Source organism: Hyperolius riggenbachi, chromosome 10, assembly GCF_040937935.1.
Source record: "Hyperolius riggenbachi isolate aHypRig1 chromosome 10, aHypRig1.pri, whole genome shotgun sequence".
In the NCBI taxonomy this organism is placed as follows: domain Eukaryota; kingdom Metazoa; phylum Chordata; class Amphibia; order Anura; family Hyperoliidae; genus Hyperolius; species Hyperolius riggenbachi.
In genome coordinates, this window is record NC_090655.1 from 152396174 (window position 1) to 152410778 (window position 14605).

Sequence of the window (14605 nt, forward strand, 5' to 3'; positions counted from 1 at the left end):
CTGTGTAACCGTACTTTGTATTAGCCAAGTCAGTGCATACCTTTTACTTAATCCCCCCCAATATGGACAAAACAAGAGGCAGAGCCAGAGGAAGGCCACCTGGCAGGTCTGTTCGAGGTCGCACTGTCGTGATTTCGTGCGGCCCTCGACCAAAGTACAGTGTTCAGAAGAAGGCACGTACCATCAACCCCCAATATTGTCAGGACGTAGTTGACTATTTAACACAGAATACCTCAGCTTCCGCACGGAAGCGTGACATCTTCCTCCTCCTGCTCGGATTCTGGCACCCCACTTAACACTCCGTCGGCAGCCATCACCAAAGTGCCATCATCCCAGGGCTCAGCAGTGTGGAAATTTTTTTGTGCGTCTGCCTCAGATGAGAGCAATGCCATCTGTACTCTCTGCCACCGAAAATTGAGCCAAGACCTGCGTAGGGACAACTACCTTACGAAGGCACATGATTACAAAGCACAAACTGCAATGGGATGACCACCTGAGGAAAAGCAGCACACAAAAGCAAAGCCCCACACCGCAGTGGAAGATACCAGGGCACAATTATATCTCAAAAAAGGCGATACCTAAACTGTACCGTGATGTTTAAAGGCAAGTGGTGACATCTCTGGCACACAGCGTTGGGTCAAGGGTCCATCTGACCACGGATGCCTGGTCTGCAAAGCATGCTCAGGCCTGCCCGAAGACTAAGTCAGTCCCCACACACAGCATCTCTGCCTGCATGCCGTGTGACTGCCTGCCCCAAGACTACGTTGGTCCCCATACAGCATCTCTGCCTGCAGGCCGCTTGACTGCCTTCTCTGCCACCACCAACAGAATCCCCGACTCTAGGCGGATTCCTGAATTTTTAAGGCCGCTGCTAGCAGCTGCTAGCAGCGGCCGCTATAATAATTTTTCTGGTGCGTGTACATTCCTGCCAAATTTTTCTGGCTGCACTGCAGCTGCAACAACAAAACAAAAGGCATGTACATGTGTCAATTCCCCTTCATGATCGTTACCTTGCCGCGGTGAAGGGGCTTGCGTATCACAATGAAGCAACGACCAACGGCTATAGGAGTGTCTCGGGAGGGGGGGGGGGGCACACCCAAGATAATAAGGTCGTTGCTTCATTGTGGACAGACCAAATTCGATCAGCTGGACAGTCCCTGTTGTTCTGTCATTGAGCTACCTCAGCCCGGCGACCATATGGGCTTGAAAACCGCCATGGCTCTCTCGCCATGGTGCGCACCAGTCCAGCACGGCCGTCACTCACAAACAGCTTACACAGTGAGTTTTGTCTGTCAGTGTGGAGCAGTACTCTAATGACACTCCCTGATTGATTTCTACACATGCAAGATGTTTTAAAGCACTTTAGGCCTCCAATTTAGCATGCAATGTGATTTCTGCCCTAAAAACGCTGCTTTGCGTCAAATCCAGATTTTTCCCTGGGCCTTTTGGCATGTATTCCACTCATCCATGCAAAAACTCAGATGTTAGACCCCTTGAAACATCTTTTCCATCACTTTTCTGGCCAGCATAAATGTTTCTAGTTTTCAAAGTTCACATCCCCATTGAAGTCTATTGCTTCACTCTCTCTGACTGAGCTGGAGGACAGCCAAAGTGTGTAACATTCAACACTTAGATACATTTATGTAAACACAATGTATCTATTCAGCTTCGGATGAGTCTGCAGAAATCTCCAGAAACTTTAAAACTCTGTGTAACCCTTCCAATGCTGGTCTAGTAAAAAAAAAAATGCTGGTTGCATATAATATACTGTAAATAATGTTTTAGAGCAAAGTTGAAATGCAGGGTTATATTTCGCTTTAAGTTCAGTTATAGATAAACCCCTTTATCTTATCTTTTGTGACTCTCTTTCAATCTTTCATATTGGGAATGCTGTAGATGTGATATACTTGGACTTTGCAAAGGCCTTCGACACTGTTCCCTACAAAAGTCTGGTGCAAAAGTTGAGGATTGAAGGACTGGGGAAGAGTCTGTGTGCATGGATAGGGAACTGGCTAATGGACAGAAAACAAAGAGTTGTGGTCAATGGATCATACTCAAAATGGGAGACCGTTAGCAGTGGGGTCCCACAGGGGTCTGTACTGGGTCCAGTGCTCTTCAATTTATTTATTAATGACCTAGTAGATGCAGTAGTGAGCAATGTTGCTATTTTTGCTGATGATACAAAATTGTGCAGAATCATCAACTCTCAGGAAGATAGTGTCATATTGCAACAGGATCTGGATAGGATGGCTATTTGGGCACATAAATGGCAGATGAAATTCAATGTTGAAAAATGTAGTCATGCATTTTGGTTGTACCAATGGTCTAGCACCATACAATATAAATGGGATACAGTCGGGGACATCAAACTTGCAGAAGTACTTCGGAGTACTCATCGACAACAAGTTAAATAATCGTACTCAATGCCAAGCCGCTGCAGCTAAAGCTAACAACATTTTGGGATGCATTAAAAGGGAAATAAAAACTCGAGATGCTAGCATAATATTGCCACTGTTTAACTCTCTAGTAAGGTCACATCTGGAATATGGAATTCAGTTCTGGGCACCACATTACAAAAAAGATATTGCAGTTTTAGAGCAGGTGCAGAGACGAGCAAAATAATTGATACGTGGGATGGAAGGTCTCACTTACCAAGAAAGGTTAGATAAACTGGGTTTATTTAGTCTAGAGAAAAGACGCCTTAGAGGAGATCTAATTAACATGTATAAATACATCAGAGGGCAATATAATAGCTTGGCGGATGAGCTTTTTGTCCCTAGGCTTTCTCAAAGGACTAGAGGACATGATCTGCGCATAGAGGAAAAATGTTTTAGCCATTTATTTAGGAAAGGGTTCTTTACAGTAAGAGTGATTAAGATGTTGAATGCATTGTCACAGGAAGTCGTTATGGCAAACTCTATACCTGCATTTAAAGTGGGCTTAGATGCTTTCTTTGCATTGAAAGACATCCATGGCTACAATTACTAGGCTATGCCTAATGATATTGATCCAGGGATTTTATCTGATTGCCATCTGGAGTGAATTTTTTCCCTTTTGGGGCTAATTGGACCATGTCTTGTAAGGGTTTTTTTCGCCTTCCTCTGGATCAACAGGGATATGTGAGGGAGCAGGCTGGTGTTGTACTTTGTACTGGTTGAACTCGATGGACGTATGTCTTTTTTCAACCAAAATAACTATGTAACTATGTAACCGTAAAACATGGCCGGGGTTCTGTGATTATCTGGGTTGCTATTTCTTGGAAATCCGCGGGGCCAATGATTTTCCTTCATGGAAGAATTAACTGCCAAAACTATTTAAGAAGTTTGAGCGACCAAGTTCATCCTATGGTTCAAGAACTGTTTCCGGAGGGGAATGCCATCTTTCAAGATGATAATGCCCCAATCCATACAGCTAGAATTGTTAAGGAATGTCACGAGGAACATTCTAATGAAGTTGAGCATCTGATCTGGCCACCACAGTCCCCAAACCTCAACATTATTGAGCATTTATGGTCGTTTTTAGAGATTCAAGTATGAAGTCGATTTCCGCCGCCATCGTCTCTCAAAAATAACTGGAGGGTGTTTTAACTGAAGAATGGGCTAAAATTCCTTTGGAAACAATTCACAATTCGTATGAATCAATACCCCCGAGAATTGAGGCTGTAATTGTCGCAAAAGGTGGACCTACATCATATTAAAATATATTTTGTTGATTTTCAAGGTGTTCCATTACTTTGTCCAACCCCTGTACAGTAGAATAAAGGAAATTATTTGGGATTCCCAGTTTCAATTCCTATTACTATATGTTGTTGGATGCTAATATGCAGCCCTGCTCTTCCAGTGATGTAACAGCATAAGCTGTTTAGCTTTGCGGAATTCTTCTCTCAGAACATTCTGGACTAGATATCTTTTCTACTAGCTTCAGGACACAGGGTAAACAAACATTCCACAGAGATGCACCTGATAAGCCTGAAGATGTTACTACCTGTGATAAATTTCAGAATGTTAAGGCACCTGATTTATTCAGACAACGGGTCGTCAGACCCACCCTAGGGGTGGCTGTTCTAGTGACAATTTCCCTGTGCGTAGTCTGTCGGCAGGCTGATAAGGCTGGTTTTGACTGATCCGCTCAGCGGATCACTGCCAAAAGAGCAGCATCTCCTCCTAGACACATCGCCCGCCAGCAGTAAAGATATCGCCATGTGATAAATTTCAGAATGTAGATCAGGAAGAGGAAAGATGTTAAAATTGGCAAACAGTGACTAAATCATTAATAAATATTTATTGTAAAAATTAAGCACTTTTTTTCATCACGTTATTATTCTATATTACTTTGTCCAGCAAGCTCATCATGAACCAGAACTCCTAGGAATATAAGGGACTGAAAGAGACCAAAAAGCCTCCTTACTAAAATGCTATGCAAAACTGAAGTTTGCCTTTGTAAAACAGAAGGCAATTATTCAGGTTGGAGTGAGCTGCTGAGGTGCCCCACAGTACATCACTGCTAAATATGCAAATCATGTCAGCTTGTTAATATTACAGAGCCAAACAAATCCAAAATGCATACAGACTGTTTCGGATTGGTTGATCCACATCAGTGCATGGCATGGATTAACATGGCTCTATGGGGTATAAGGTGAAGCACCCAGAGTTACAGATTGCCCAGGCCAGCATTTTAGTAATGGGATGAAAGAGACCAAAAAGCATCCTTACTAAAATGCTGTGCAAAACTGAAGTTTACCTTCTTAAAACAGAAGGTATTTGTGTTTATTCAGGTTGCAGCGAGCTACTGAGGTGTTCCACTGAACACAGGGTACGTGCGTGATATTCAGACTGCGAGGGATCCTGAGCTTTATAAACTGGACGGCCTAGTATTGCTTGTATGCTTGATGGCACCCTTTGAAATTCAGAGCAGCAGCAATGGCAAGTGAGGTGCTAATAATTTTGGCTTGCCTGCAGATTTATTGCATATTGTATGCAGCTCACAAATAAGACAATAAAATTGACAGGAAATTAATTTGATTGAAGCAATTCCAAACGGCATACAATTTGCATTCCAGCCCCACTTACAAGCGTGACATGGGCCATCGTTGCAGAGCACACAGGATGACTGACTAATTCACTGGAGAGGAAAAGCATGCCTGCCCATACTTGGTATTACATCATACAAATCATCACTATATAATAAGTGGGACATAAACATTGAGCATTATCTTCAGACATAATTCACTATAAAAAATGGAATTAGCACAATATAGATATATATGCTTTTATATAAAAGATCATAAATATTGTGAATCTTTTATTCCTAAAGATCAATTACTTGAAAAGAAATGGAATGGGCACGATATATATATATATATATATATATATATATATATATATATATATATATATATATATATATAATATAATTATATATATATATAATCACAAAAGGCTCATTGTATAAAAGTATTCTGGTGCGTTATATTTGCATCCATAGTCTTAACATGAATCAATGTCAGTAAGTTCTAGGTAGTAAAGTACTTTGATTGACAGAAGTCAATTTACCCAGTTAATTAGTTCTGACAAATATAGATGTTGACGCTGTGATTCATTATATAATTCATAAAAAAATGCTAAAAAAAGAAACACTTAAACAACTGTACACTAAAAAGAACACAGAAGCTTAAATAACAAAAGGGTAACTCCCTACATGCCGTTCCTATGCCATTAAAATTAAAATTTCCATAAAACCAATTGCAAACTATTCAAGTGACTACACCAGCAGCCGCATCCACTGGATAACTAACCCTAATATGGCTTTCCATAATTTAATTAAAAAAGTAATATAAATCAGTGTAGAGAGTATTATTAATCTCCGAACTGGCTGCTCTCCTGACAACCACATTTATACAGTACGATAATATTCGGGGAATCTCATATACTCAGACTGATTTGCCATGCAGGCCCGTCAAACTGAACAGGTTAAAATCCATGAAGGCATGCAGACTTGATAAGACGGATCAGCTTTCTTATTGACGGAGCTTCGTTCTCTCCTTTACGTTGAAGGCAAAGTCATGGTACTTACCTGCTAGGGACAGATGAAGAAGTAACAGCAGAATGGAGGATAGAAAGTGCCAGGCATTCTTCATTGCCAGGAGAAGTAGACTTGTCAGTCTTTCTGTGTGCACCAAGTAATAATTTCACTTTACAGAACTGTAGTGGTTGGTGCCATTCAGGACTGTGTAAGGGCTCTGTATGCAAGGGGAGGTAACAGATGTTAAGATGCTAATCCGATGACACGTCTTATTTTTCTCCTTCCCACTATCTAATTAGACCAATTAACTTGCAAGTCTCTGAGGGATTTTTTTTCCTTTTTCTTATTTAAAATGCTCTGTTCACAAGTTAGAATGTATATGTGTATACAGCTTTTAGTAGCTGAACTTAAGGAATGCCTATAGTTATTATGATTCATCTTTCACACCGGAGGGAAAAAAAACAACTTAAACTCCCTGGTGACAGCACTGATTTATGCAGCTGAGGTTCAGCTCATTTACACCATGAGGGATTAGAATTTTACCAATTTCAAAGTCCTTCTGGCAAGAAAGGGATGTAAGGTTAAACTGCAAATTCAGCAAACTGTACATGTTTTATAAGGTCGTATAAAAGGCAAACAATGTGCAGCATTCAACAGCAACCAAATACCACCTGTTTACAGTTTATTTAGAGTTGCAGAACATAAGCTATTGTCCCTGGCTTTGCTAAAGTGAATCAACTGTATATTAAAGGATGCCTGAAGTGAAAGGGATATGGAGGCTTCCACATTTATTTTCTTTTAAACAATACCAGTTGCGTGGCATCCTGCTGATCTTTCATGCATCAGTAGCGTCTGAATCACACACTTGAAACAAGCATGTGGCGAATCCAGTCAAGAAAAATCTGATTTGCATGCTTGTTCAAGGTCTAAGGCAAGAATTATTAGAGGAATAGGATTGGAACGACAGCCAGACAGTTTTCATCGTTAAAGGAAATACATATGGAAGCCTCCATATCCCTCCCACTTCAGGTGTCCTTTAATTTTTTCAGGAGGGGAGCACTGGTGGATCCTGCTGCAGAAGGACTAATTGTCCCCAGTGTAATTACAGTACTCAGATTTAGAGATGGCCCAAGCTGTTTGCCCCGTGGGTAATCTGCACGGATATCAACTTCCCGCACCCACGGCAGGTAGCGGACACATAGCACGTTTGACCCGCCTCCTATATCTCGTCATTGGGCTAAACTTTGACCCTCTAGATCACAGTCAGCAGGAACATGGCAGCCAATCAGCCTGCATTCACCTACCGACCCCCGCACTCCCCTATAAAAACGCTGCAACGTCGGCCATGTTCTCAGTCTGCTGATCTTGCTATAGTGAGAGGAAGGGAGAGACATTTGGAGATAGGGAAAGCGTTAGTTAGGCTGTTAGCTTGCTCTTCGCTCAATCTTGTTGCTGAAAGCACCCCACAAAAAGCTATTTTAAGAGCGAATATTCTTCTGATCCATTTTTTCTTTTTTGTGTGTGACCACAGGCAGGCATAGATACAGCACTGTCGCAGCTGGGCCATGCTGTAGTGTGCCAGGCCTAGTACACTCTGTATTACCATTGCATATCTTTTCACTGCATTTGTGATTTAACTTACTAAAGCATAGCTGTCTTTGTGGGTGACACTGCATACATAGAGCCCACAGACAGTTGCCAGCCAGGCCAGCTGGGATTTGTAGTCCCACCACTGGCAGAACACTCTATTATACCAGTGCATACCTTTCCTCTGTAACTGTGTGACAGCACACTCTATTATACCAGTGCATACCTTTCCACTGTTTGTGATTGAACGTACTATATCATAGCTCCCTTTGTGGGTGACACTGCATACAGCCCACAGAGAGACAGGGACAGTTAGCTAGGCTGTTCTTTATTGCTGAAACCACCCCAAAAACAAAAACCCTTTTGAGGACTCATTCTATTTTTGTGTGTGTGTGAGAGACAGACACTGCATACAGGGCAGGCCACAGTCATTGCTGGGCCTTGTAGTTCTACTATCATCTTCTATTACAAGACAGCACACTGTCTATCACCATAAGCTTCCAACTGTATCTGTTATTGATATCTGTGTGAGTTACACACTGCATACAGACCACAGTCAGTTGCTGGCCCTTGTAGTTCTACTATACTCTTCTAACTATTGCAAGCAAGCCAGCACACTGTCTATCATAAGCAGTGCGTAGCTTGCAACTGTATTTGTGATTGAAAGTAATATATAGAATATCTCTGTGAATGTGTTAAAGTACACAGCCCAGTGACTGACTGACTGACTGACTGACAGACACACACACACACACACACACACACACACACACACACACACACACACACACACACACACACACACACACACACACACACTGTATTTGACACTGATTGTGTGTCTTTTTGTGACTGCACACACTGTCTACCACTATTGAATAGTGTTAGTTGTACTACATACCCCCAATATGGGAAAAATAACAGGCAGAGGCAGGACACCCTGCAGGTATTTTCAAGGTCGTGCTGGCGTGATTTCGTGTGGCCCTCGACCAAAGTACATTGTTCAGAAGGCACGTACCCTCAACTCCCAAACTTCTGAGGACGTGGTCTTAAACAGCGCACCACATCTTCTTCAGCTACCTCGCAGAACCTCATTGATGCACTGTCCTCCTCCTGCTCTGCTTCTGGTTTCCCACAAAAACTAGCACTAGCAACACAGCTGCTCCACTTGATATGAAAGAGGACTTATTCACACATAATGCATTTAGTGATACGCTTGGGGTCATCCAGCCAACACACCCTTCAAGGCCTGCTGTTGCCACCACCAGAATGGCGACATTCCAAAGATCACCAGTGTAGCATTTTTTGTTTGTTTGTGTGCCTCTGATACCAGCAATGCCATCTGCAACCTCTACCAAAAGAAACTGAGTCATAGGAAGCCCAACACGCAACTAAGAGATACAAAACAAGAAGGGGCGATCTGAGATTCTTGTATAGACAACGATCATTTTCCTGCCAGGGCAGGTCTCACCTGGTTTCTGTGTGGGTGACAATAAGTGCTCAGCCGAGTAGCGCCTGTGTCCCTCTTAGGTAAGCTGGGGTCCGAGCTGTTCGGGATCTCACTGTGAATCGTGTGTTGCAGCCGGCATCACAGTCAGAGCATCATCTGCGTCTACGTTGCCGTCATGGAAACCAGGATGCCCACTCATCACCAGTGTGGCCCACAGACGAGCGGCGCCTGGACGTCACAACGGTGTCTGACGTGGATAAAAAAAGCCGCTGCTGAGGGTAGCGGCAATAGATGGTCACGGGGGGGGGGGGGGGGGGGGGCTTAAAAGGAATAAAAATGTATTTGAGATAGGCAACGCGTTTCACGGAGGTCCGCACTCCATTTTATCAAGTCAATGATCATTTGACTAACATGAAATTTCACCAACATGCTTTAAAATGACATGAAACCCAGCATTTCTTCTTTGCTCTAAAAAAATATTTACAGCATATTACATACAACCAGCATTTTTTGTTTTGTTTACTAGAACAGCATTCAAAGGGTTACACACAAGACTTAAAAGTTCAGTGCAGAGAAATCTGGACGCATCTGAAGTGGAGATAATGTTATCTTATGTTTACTTAATTGTATCAAGTGAGGAATGTGACACATTTTCTGACTGTGCAGAAGCTCCTGGACACAGACAGAAACTCAAAGCATTTATGCCTTCAATACATAATGAATAAAACCAGTTATGAATAAAATGCAAAGTCAGCTCTCAAAGCAAAAAACTGTACTTTTGGGAATTTTTAATTTCTAAATTAATAATAATACTTATGCACAAATGCAAATATGATAACCGTATGGCATATAAAAAGTAGGAACACACGTTTTTATTGAATATTATGTCAGGGATTTATACTGCTTTAAGAAAAACTAAAGAAAATAATAGGTAGTACAGTGAGCCAGTCTGCTTGGTACCATCATAAAGTTCTATACTTAACTTGTAAATGATCAGCGCAGAGTCCAAAAACAGAAAACGAGTCTTCAACAAAGAATTAGAGCAAGAATAAGGAAGTTTAACTGTTCAACTATAATTAACTTACCATCCCATCTAGGCCTCTGGTACACATGAGATCATGGCGCTAAGCTGGTCCGTTTACTTGAGCATAACGCACTAACTTAGTTTACTTTTTTTTGTAAATTAAAATGTCTCCACACAGCATCTCTGCCTGCACGCCACTTGACTGCCTTCTCCGCCACCACCAACTACAGGTGGATTCCTGAATTTTTAAGGCTGCTGCTAGCAGCGGCCGCTGCCAAAAAGAATAGTAATTTTTCTGGTGTGTGTACATGCCTAATTTTTCTGGCTGCGCTGCGGCTGCAACAACAAAACAAAAGGCATGCACATGTGTAAATTCCCCTTCGTGATCCACCATATGGGCTGTTAAACCACCATTGCCTGCACCCTCACCAACATGCGCACCAGCAAGGCCATCACTACACAAACAGCTGTTTGCGGTGGTGCGTTAAACAGTGAGTTTGGTCTGTCAGTGAGAAGCAGTACACTAGACAAGACAAATAACATTTATATCGCGCTTTCCTCCTGGCTGACTCAAAGCGCCAGAGCTGCAGCCACTAGGGTGCACTCTATAGGCAGTAGCAGTGTTAGGGAAACTTGCCTAAGGTCTCCTGAATAGGTGCTGGCTTACTGAACAGGCAGAGTCGCGATTCGAACCCTGGTCTCCTGTGTCAGAAGCAGAGCCCTTAACCATTACACTATCCAGCCACTACCTGATCCATGTATACACATGCAAGATGTTTTCAAGCACTTTATGCCTCCAATTTATGCAATGTGATTTCTGCCCTTTAGGAATTATAACCCTGCTCTGCATCAAAACCGTAATTTTCCCAGGGACTTTTGGCGTGTATCAGACTCTCCATGCCCCCCTCCAGGTGCTAGACTCCTTGAAACATATTTTCCATCACTTTAGTGGGCAGAAACAGTGTTTGTAGTTTTTAAAGTTCTCCTGCCCCTTGAAGTCTATTGCGGTTTGCCGATCTGCGAACTTTTGCGGACATTCGCATCCGCGGTCCGCAAACCCAAAATCTGAGGTTCGAGCCATCTCTACTCAGATTCATGGCTCTAGTGTCATATAAATGGTATGTGAGGAAGCATACAGTTACCACACAGGACCCTTATGTCAGAAAAACAGGACCACTTTAAATAAGTTTACATATTCAAAATAAAATCTGCATATTTAGTGATAGTATGCTATTCTGTAACTTACTGTAACTTACTCTGGAAATGCAAACATTTAAAGGACACCTGAAGTGAGAAGGATATGGAGGCTGACATATTCATTTACTTCCAAACACAATACAATCGTGAGCTCTCACAAGTAGCAATACACTCTTCCAAAGTCTCAAACGGATGACAATAGGAGCCACTCTGACGTATTGGGAAACAATCAAAGGATATAGACAGAACAAGAGCGCTCCATAGTGTGTTATCCTAAATTGGATTTTATTTGCAAAATACAAATTATGATAAGATGTGAATGATAATAGCGCACTTCCTGCTCGCACAGCAGTGGGTAGGTCTTGCTCAGAAGCATGCCCATGACGTTATTATGCATTTTGGCTCTCCATGCTGTCGTCATCTGACGAAGTCGCGGAACGCCAAAACGCGTAATGACATCCTAGGCACACTTCTGAGCAAGACACACCAACCGCCGTGCGAGCAGGAAGTCCCTACCCAACGGAAACGCTGCACTGCTGGCCACAGTCTGGAGGTATGCAAGTCACATGTGTGACGGTCGTGTCACGGCTTTTTTATATGCGCTATTATCATTCACATCTTGTGAGTATAATTTGTATTTTGCGAATGAATGCCAATTTCGGATAACACAGTGCTCTTGTTCTGTCTACTGCCATATTCATTGCCTGACATCCTGCTGATCTTTCTCATGTCAAAATTGTCTGACTCACACACCTGAGACAAGCATGCAATCAGACTTCAGTCAGAAACATATGACCTGCATGCTTGTTTATGGTCTATGGCTAGAAGTATTATGCCTAGTACACAGGATGAGATTTTTCAGGCAGATTTCCTGCCAGATCGATTATATTCAACATGTCCGATCTGATTTCAATCCATTTTCCGTAGGTGTGAATGGAAAATCGATCAAAATCAGATCGGACATGTTGAATATAATCGATCTGGCAGGAAATCTGCCTGAAAATCTCATTCTGTGTACTAGACATTAGAGGCAGAGAATCAGCAGAACAGCAGGACAATTTGCATTGTTTAACCACTTCAGTCTTCAGTCGTTTTCTACCTTATGCATCCGAGCAATTTTCACCTCCCATTCATATTCATTCGCCAATAACTTTATCACTACTTATCACAATGAATTGATCTATATATTGTTTTTTCCGCCACCAATTAGGATTTCTTTGAGTGGTACATTTTGCTAAGAATTATTTTTTATAAATTCATTTTAACTGGAATATTAAGAAATGTATTTTCCCATTAGTCCTGGTTATTACACCATTTACATTATGTCCCTATCACAATGTATGGCGCCAATATTTTATTTGGAAATAAGGATGCATTTTTTCAGTTTTGCATCCATCACTATTTACAAGCTTATAATTTAAAAAATAATAGTAATATACCTTGTTGACATGCATATTTAAAACCTTCAGACCCTTAGGTAACTATTTTTTTTTTTGGGAGTGTGGGAGGTAAACAGTTAATTTTAAATGTAATTGTTTGTGTGTTTAATAAAAAAAATGTATGTAGATGTAGTTATGCTATTTGGCCACAAATGGTCCATTTTTTTTCTTCCTGTATGCAAGCGCTCTCGCTTACAGGAAGTGAAGTGAGGACATGAAACTTTTTTTTTTCTTTAGAAAGATTGTGGCTTCTAATAGAAGCCATCAGTCTTTCTAACAGACAGATCAATGAATGGGAACAGCATTTCCATTCATTGACATCCGGGCTAACAGACGGCAGCACGGGAGTGCACAGGAGCGCGCAATCGGCCATGGAAGTGTGCAGCAGCAACATCCAAAAGGCTAAAGTGGTTAAAAGGAAATCAATATCTCAGCCTCCATATCCCTCCAACTTCATGGGTGCTTGAAAGTGGTAACGCAGAATCAAAATTAAAGACCATGCTGCACAGTACACTGGTACCAGATGTGCTATAGTCATCTCAAAGTATACAATGTGGCATTTAAGAAGCTGGAATTTAAAGAGGTGCTGTAACAAATGATTGAACTTCATCGCAATCAGTAGCTTATACCCCCTTTCCCATAAGAAATATTTTTCTTTTCTCAAACCGATCACTGGGGGCTTTGTATGGCTGATATTGTGGTGCAACCCCTCCCACAGTGTGATGTCAGCACCAGTGAAATAACAGCTGTTACTAACTGCCAGAAATGCATAATCTCTTGTCCATAGACATCACCTGCCAGCAGCATGTCGCCATGTGATAAATGTCAGAATGTAAATCAGGGAGAGGAAAGATTTTACAATGGGCAAACACTGACTAAATCATTTATAAATAATTATTGTAAAAATTAAGCACTTTTTTCATTGCATTATTTTCACTGGATTTGCTCTTTAAAGCGGAACTGAAAATAAAAAAAACAACAACAAAGATGTTCACTTACTTGGGGCTTCTGCCAGTCCCTTGCAGCTGTCCAGTCCCACGCCGGTTCTCCACGATCCTCCATTCTCCCGATGCCAGCTCGTTTTGCTTCGGTCAACTTGTAGGTCAATCAGGGCCACGCAGAGGATCCTCAAAGGGGTGGTGCTAAAATTTGAAAAAGGGGCCCTTATCAATCGACTATGCTAAATTTTGTATGCAATACCTCCTCTCCAGAATGGAGTATTAGGCAGTCTTAGCAACCCCCCCCCCCCTTTCCTTTATAGCAGTATCAGGCAGACTTCTAACTAAATATTTTGGCGCCAATCAGCAGTGATAGGTGCCCACTATTAGGGCTGGAACCCACAGGAGCGCTTTTGGCAGCGTTTTGGCAGCACTGCGATACGCTAGCAGTTTGCCAAAACGCTGGGCTAATGTTAATGGATGGGGCAACTTCCACAGGAGCGTTTGCGTTTCTCAGAAACGCAAACGCAGGACATGCAGCATTTTGGGAGCGTTAGCGCTTCAATGTAAAGTATTGAACCGCTAGCGGAAACGCTCAGCAAAACCTAAACTGAGCGGTTTTGCTAGCGTTTTGCGGTTCAGCACACTGTAACAAAATGAAAAATAATTCACAAGACCAATCAGGATACAAACGCAAAACGCAAAACGCTAGGCACCCGCTGGGGAAAAAAATACAATGTTGCAAAACACGACCAAAAACGCGCATGAATCCGCTTGCAAACCGCTCAGGCAAAACGCTAGCGGTTGCGTTTTACGTTTGCGGTTTTCAGTGGGTTCCAGGCCTCAGAGTGGGCACAATGGAGCTCACCTTTCATTACTCGGACCTCTGTCCCTCTTGATCAGCACCCAAGCTTCTTTTCAGGCAAAGAAGAAGTGGTTGCCAATATGC

The 14605-nt window shown here is 42.2% G+C and overlaps 1 protein-coding gene across 2 annotated transcripts in view; it reads right to left on the bottom strand.

Annotated features, from left to right (window-relative positions):
* CDHR1 (cadherin related family member 1) overlaps positions 1 to 9238 on the bottom strand; it is a 144734-nt gene extending 135496 nt beyond the window's left edge. The window contains exons 1-2 of one of the 2 annotated variants that reach the window (XM_068258858.1): positions 9080 to 9201; positions 6073 to 6238 (exon numbers count right to left, since the gene is read on the bottom strand). In XM_068258858.1, the coding sequence (XP_068114959.1) occupies positions 6073 to 6136 (64 nt within the window). In that variant the 5' untranslated portion in view covers positions 6137 to 6238; positions 9080 to 9201. Of the gene's footprint in view, positions 1 to 6072; positions 6239 to 9079 lie in introns of both variants that reach the window. The other variant, XM_068258859.1, reaches the window with a different exon arrangement.
* Positions 9239 to 14605: the final 5367 nt, after the last annotated feature.